This window comes from Priapulus caudatus, unplaced genomic scaffold, assembly GCF_000485595.1.
Source record: "Priapulus caudatus unplaced genomic scaffold, Priapulus_caudatus-5.0.1 Scaffold1355, whole genome shotgun sequence".
In the NCBI taxonomy this organism is placed as follows: domain Eukaryota; kingdom Metazoa; phylum Priapulida; class Priapulimorpha; order Priapulimorphida; family Priapulidae; genus Priapulus; species Priapulus caudatus.
The window spans coordinates 4,335-11,041 of record NW_014578416.1 but is presented as its reverse complement, the minus strand read 5'-3'; the positions used below and the strand labels follow the sequence as shown (position 1 = coordinate 11,041).

Here is a 6,707-nt window from a genome sequence, read left to right as displayed (position 1 = left end):
TGTTCAGTATACTGGCCGTCTCTCTGGTTTTTCACCGGCAAATTAGGGGCATATAAAGAAGGTATATAAGCTATGAAAAGTAAACAGAAACACTAATTGTATTTTCCATTACATTTTAGTTTTGTACAAATAAGACGCACAAATATACTCTTGCATGGTGCTAGAAATTCGTGACGTAATGCACTTAATTCTATACCTGTCGTTATTCAAATCCGCACATGAAGGGCAAGCAATAAGGCTACCATACTTGGCAATATGTACAGCCCAATTCTTGTGTTTCACGTGTTCCACGTTGTGAGGCACACCATTACACTACATGATACGGATTGTGAACTTTTTGGTTGTGGAATTTTCCACCATCAGATGTAGCTCTAGTACTATAGCCCTATGTTGCCACAGGGGCCTGTGGCCTTGGAACTGGCTGCCAAACAAGGGCTATGAGTACTAGAGCTACGTCAGGGGGTGATGTCCTGTATAGCTATGACATTACTATAGCTAGGCCATTACTATAGCTATGGCATTACTAGAGCTATGGCATTACTATAGCTATGGCATTACTATAGCTATGCCATTACTATAGCTATGGCATTACTATAGCTATGGCATTACTATAGCTATGGCATTACTATAGCTATGGCATTACTATAGCTATGGCATTACTATAGCTATGCCATTACTATGGCTATGGCATTACTATAGCTATGGCATTACTATGGCTATGCCATTACTATAGCTATGCCATTACTATAGCTGTGACATCACTGTAGTTATGACATCACTATAGCTACTGCATCACTCTTGCCATTACAGTAATGGTAGCTAAGGAGCTATATTAAAAACATATCTGTGTGTCTAGATAGACCTCCACGATGCCAGCTAGCGACACCAGTGTTTGCCGACTATATAGAAATAGACAGTAAACCTTTATTACCGTAAGTAAAAGGTTAAAGCTTACTATCCATAGTTTGTTTACTGTTTATTTCCATAGTCCCGACCATGAGATCGTCACGGTATATGTGGTGGGTATGTGGTCGATCGATATGTACAAAGAACCACTGGGCGTTTCTCATACAGACAGAGCACTAAGACTCTTGTCTCCTTGTGGTCATGGGTGTCAGTTCCAGGGATTTGAGTTTCCTATCTCTCTCTACTCCCTCCGTTACCTCTACTTTTCTTCCCCGCCATCTTCTGTAACATCTTTATTTATCTAACGACGTTTAAAACTCGCTTGTATAAGTAGAAAGGTATTTAAATAGAACCAAAACGTATAAGTTATATAATGTCGGTTGAGTGGAGGTGTGAAACTATTTGCCATATCTTTTTGTTAGCTGCCTGCAGGAAGCGTTATTAGTGATGTGATTCAGCCGTTTAGCTTGTCTAATGAGAGTTAGAATGTGAGGATATTATTTAAGAGCTTCGTTTGGTGAAGAGCTAGGTATAAAGGTGCAAATAAACGAGACACTTGTAAATGTCTATGTAGTGTACTATAGTTAGCAATATTACACACCAGTGATTTGTTATTTTTGCTTCGGTTCGTGTTCAGATATTGTCGGGTACATAATTTATTCAATGATGACAGAATCATCAATACACGCGTAGAAAGCAAGCAATATTATTCATGAATGCGCTAATGCAATACCCGTACAACTCGCAGTGTTCTGGAAACCCAATTTCTATGCTGTGCTGTTACTAAGACGTAACAACACCTTTTTTTACGGAGGAAAGAAAGATTTTACGAAACCCACCTGTGCGACTTTTTTCACAGTTTGCCAACTATTTCCAAGTCTGCCAACAAATTATTTAAAATATATACGATCAATTCCATACTAAGAAACTTAGAATTAGTCACCCAGTGATTCAATTGATTAAATCTGTGCATAGTTTTAATATAATATTAAAACTCTGCGCATTATATATAGTTCTTGGTTTTATTGCTTTTCTGAGTGTTGGGCTAAGGCTGCTGTGTAATGGCAAGTGAATGGTAACTGACTTGTATTCACAGAGTATTCAACCACAGTATGTACAGTGTGTTTATATGGGAACTACACATCTGTTGTCATTCACCTTGACAGTGTCACCACGTTGCTATGAGTTTGGACTTTCATATTGATTCTTTCACAATTAAAATATGATCGCTAGTTATTGTCTTAGTTAATTATTACATCTTCTGAGCATTATTTATTACTACTGGCACAAGATACAAATCAGTGACATAATATCCAGATTTCACATTCAGAAACCATGTACATCACTCTTAAAATAGAAAACTAAACCAAATTTGCCTACCTAATACACAGAACAAAACAACCTAATCCACGTTATCCTAAAGCAAATTTTTCATCTAAAGTTAACTTAGAAAGCGAGAGAACACCACGGATGGTTGAATGTAACATGAACCATAATGGACGCTCGTCGTCACAGAATCTTACATGTTAAGCCACGCACACGCACACACACACGCACAGTCGCACACGCACACACACACGCACAGTCGCACACGCACACGCACACGCACACGCACACGCACACGCACACCCACACCACACACACTCGCTCAATATTTTTACTATAACATATCAAGAGCGTAGAAGGCATATTTTCTTCTTTATACGCTCTTGAACATATATTATTTTAAAACATTTCACAGTAAATTAGTTTAACATTAGGACCCAGTCGTATGGACATTATTTCGCACACGCACGCACGCACGCACGCACGCACGCACGCACACACAGATGCTTAGATATCGCAGAGACCTTATAGCGACCGTGTCAGACGTAGTCATGGCAACGGATGAAAGTTCAAGTTATCCCTGAGGCTTACTCAAGCAGGAACGTGGTAGATTCCTCACACAGACCACGCCGCGGCTACACCAACGCCAGATTTCACACCATGCCTCTATGCAGAGATGCCAACACATATTTGAAGCAATCTGTAGTTTCTGGCCATCAAATTAGTAGTTCGAGGGTCACGTAGTGACCCGAGTTTGCTAGGGCAGTCCGGCATGCCCCCCGGAAATTTGTTTGATTCTGAGATGCAATTTCCTGCATTCTGAGGGTCAAAATGACAATAAATTGACAAAAAATGAGAATAATTGACAAAATTTTTTTTTCGATCACAGTGAAACTCATAGTTTGATACAAACTGGTCGTAGTGGTGCAAAAGGAATAGAAATTCGTATAAAATACGGATAAATCGTAGTGGTTGGCATCTCTGCCCTACGCCATCAGTATGTAGTTCAGTGCTGCCATCGACTGATAAACCCACGAGGCGGTAGCAGCGGCAGTTCTGCGTCATGTAAAGCAGCTTTTTCTCAAGTCTACGCACGCACTCGTGCAATGCTACGCCTCACGTGCACGACGCACCTTTCTTCAGCCTTTCTCCCATCGGAGGGCCTCTCGTTTCTCCCCCGCATCACTCCCTTCCTTCCCCCCATCTCAGAGTGTTTTGTGTAGATGAGAAAGAAGCGAAGTGATCACCCTCCTCGCCGGGGATTAATTATTAATTATTACTATTAATAATAATAATAACTAATGATTAATTATTATTATTTATAATAATAAACAATAATAATAATAATAATATCCTCGCGTATCGCGTCACGTCCAGACGTCCTGCAGGTAGCGTCCTTCGTCCTGCATGCGCCGCACGTACGCGCGCGCCTCGTCCTCCGCGACCTCGCACGACCCCGCGTACGCCTCCGTCAGCGCCGCCATCACGCCGGCGGCCATGTTTGTCGCGTCGCCGCAGACGTAGACAGCGGCGCGGCGCTCGACGATCCAGCGCACGAGCTCGCGCGCGGACGCTCGGATGTTGTCCTGCACGTACTTGGCATGGCGCGTGGCTCCCTCCGGTGGGTCGCGGGAGAAGGAGACCGACAGATTGGTGAGGGTGCCTCTGTCGAGAAATCGTTCCATCTCCTCCCTGGAAACACAGGTATATACAGTGTATGTATATATATATATATATAGTAATAATACCTATATATATATCATACTATACGTATGCTACATACACCTGTATATATCAGGGGTTAATAATGACAATATTTGTCATTATTAACCATTGGTATATATGTACATACGTATATATGCGTGCGTGCGTGCGTGCATATATACATATATATATATACATATATATATATAGGTAGAGGTCTAGTACCCTCTCTATGTTGTATGTGCTTGAATGAGCGCACTTACACTTACACTTACAGCAGAAGTCTTTGTTTCGTAGCTCATTGTTATCGATATTGGCATTAAATTCACGCACAGCGCCTTCAATTTGACGTCGGGACTCGGAACGATGAAACGGAGGTCTACAATTTACAGTGTTCGGTTTAATAAACACACACGCACGCACGCACGCACGCACGCACGCACGCACACAGATTGTTTCCGTTAGCAGGAATCGATGCAGATTGGCGTCATACCTGTACAGATGATCCCTGTCACTGTGGCGACATCCGTAGAACAGCCAGGAGTCGGGCGTCGCCCTATCCGGCTTGCTAGTACGTAGCGCATCTCTAATGTTGCGAAAAACAAAAGATCATATCATTTATACAAATTGGCAGAAAACATAACCGAATAAAATATGATCACAGTAATGGCAAATAGAACAAAATTATGTGAATTAAAACACATCCTGCTCGCACTTACAAGTGTTGTAGAAAACCGATAAAGGGGGCGACACCAGTCCCTGGCCCAATCATGATAATTGGCACACACGGATCTCGCGGGAGGCGAAAATGCTGGCTTTGCCTCAGCATGACAGGAACCTGCAAATGAGGAAATATAAATAAAAATAAAAGCCACAGCAAAACAATACTAACACACACAATCAAGAGTAAATAAAAAAATGAAAAAAATTTATGGTGCTTCCCATATCATACAAACATAATTAAAGGGAGAGTTTACTCTAGGTTCTAGGGTTATTTTCAGCTAATTTAGGTTATAATTACACTACATAAAAAGTTTCATGGTTCAATCACCATTATAAATATTTTTTTTTAATGTTTTAAAACTAACGACTACAGTTTGATTACAACGACGGTGGCGCCACTCAAAGCGCAAAATCTGATAAGTTGCGCAAAACTACTTTCCAGCCAAGGGCTACAGACCGAGGGTGTTTCTTATTTATTCATTTAAAAGCAAAAGGATTGTAATATCTTATAAACGACATATAGTTTCAGTTATAATAGGGATAAATTTGCCCTAAAATGAATATCGTTCGGTTAAATATCATTTAGGTATAAATATAATTGCACTTTTGTGATTAGCCCTCAGTCTGTAACGTGCAAAATAAATGGTCAAATACGCAACCTTTTCGGGGTGGCACACGGTCGCGGGTGTCATGGCGCCGTTCAAATTTCGTAGCGTTAATGTGTAATTAATTTTAACAATTAAATTAGGTATCTGGTAACAAATACGTGTGGGTATAGACGATTTGTTATACAGTAAGTACAGTTGTATGCAGTAAAATCCTAGAGGCTACTGTCCCTTTAATACTACGCAAACAATCAACTATATTTTTGAATATGTTTCTAAGAAGAAAATCTTAACATCCATCATTTTGAGGTCCAAATGGACAGCAAGCACTTCACTGCATTCACCTTGTACGTTATATCATTGCTAAAATCCACCGTTTTACGAGCAAATTTTCCATCACTGAATTTCGAAATTGTCGCAGCATAAATAAAGCGATCTCCTTCACGCGCCATGCTTACCGTGACGCTATCGTTGAGGGTCAGGGACGCTAATCTCCGCGTCACGTCGGTCGTGTCGCGTGATCCCGCCGCCCGCAGCAGCTGCCCGGTGATCCACCCGGTGCAGACGCCTCGTCTCCCGATGCCGTCAAACCCCTCGTACTCCGACACGTTGTAGACAAAACGTACCCTGCTGGGATCCTTCAGAGGTGAGCTGAAACCCAGGAAGACAAATAACATATTATTTATTATATATTGTATGGTATTGTATCATCACATATATATTGTATATATCACATGTGATTTTGTATCTATTAACTGGACTGAAAGCCAAATCACATACTGTATTATATATTGTATCATATTGCATCGTATTGTATATATTATATGTGATTTTGCATCTATTAGCTGTGACCAGAAAGCCAAATCACATATACCAATTGTATTATACTGTCACATTATATCGTTATTTTTACATATAAGCAAAGGCCGAACCGAACTCAGTAGTTGATTCTATGCTATTAATTTAATACCACAGCAAAGGGAAAGTCTGCAGTATATATTACAAGCAGACTAGACTGAAGAGAGATGGAGCATTACCTTGTAACAGAGTAAAACCTTGCTGCCAGTCTTGGCAACTGCTCTGAAATAGTCAATCCACATGCACAGCATGAATCACCGATGCAGCCACTTGCCCCCACCTGCTCACTCATATCGACTGTTTACCAGGTTTTTACCTCGCAGTGTAGATATGTGACAGTGAGAGTTACGCGCCAAAATTTATCAAAAATTTAACACGAATGCAAAATAAACCAAAGTAAACCGATCAAAAATGTTCCCCGCCACCCATTTCCAAAAAAAAACATACATCTGCATACGAAGTATTCGATTTAACACGAATGCAAAATAAACCAAAGTAAACCGATCAAAAATGTTCCCCGCCACCCATTTCCAAAAAAAAACATACATCTGCATACGAAGTATTCGATTTAACACGAATGCAAAA

The 6,707-nt window shown here is 40.7% G+C and overlaps 1 protein-coding gene across 1 annotated transcript in view; it reads right to left on the bottom strand.

Moving 5' to 3' along the window:
- Positions 1-3,146: 3,146 nt before the first annotated feature.
- Positions 3,147-6,707, bottom strand: part of LOC106816346 (methionine synthase reductase-like) — a gene marked incomplete at its 5' end in the record, with an annotated part of 7,530 nt that continues 3,969 nt past the window's right edge. Inside the window, 6 exons of the mRNA XM_014820923.1 lie at positions 3,147-3,924; positions 4,430-4,522; positions 4,656-4,774; positions 5,723-5,915; positions 6,302-6,344; positions 6,679-6,707. Of these exons, the coding sequence (XP_014676409.1) occupies positions 3,600-3,924; positions 4,430-4,522; positions 4,656-4,774; positions 5,723-5,915; positions 6,302-6,344; positions 6,679-6,707 (802 nt within the window). The remainder of the gene's footprint in view (positions 3,925-4,429; positions 4,523-4,655; positions 4,775-5,722; positions 5,916-6,301; positions 6,345-6,678) is intronic.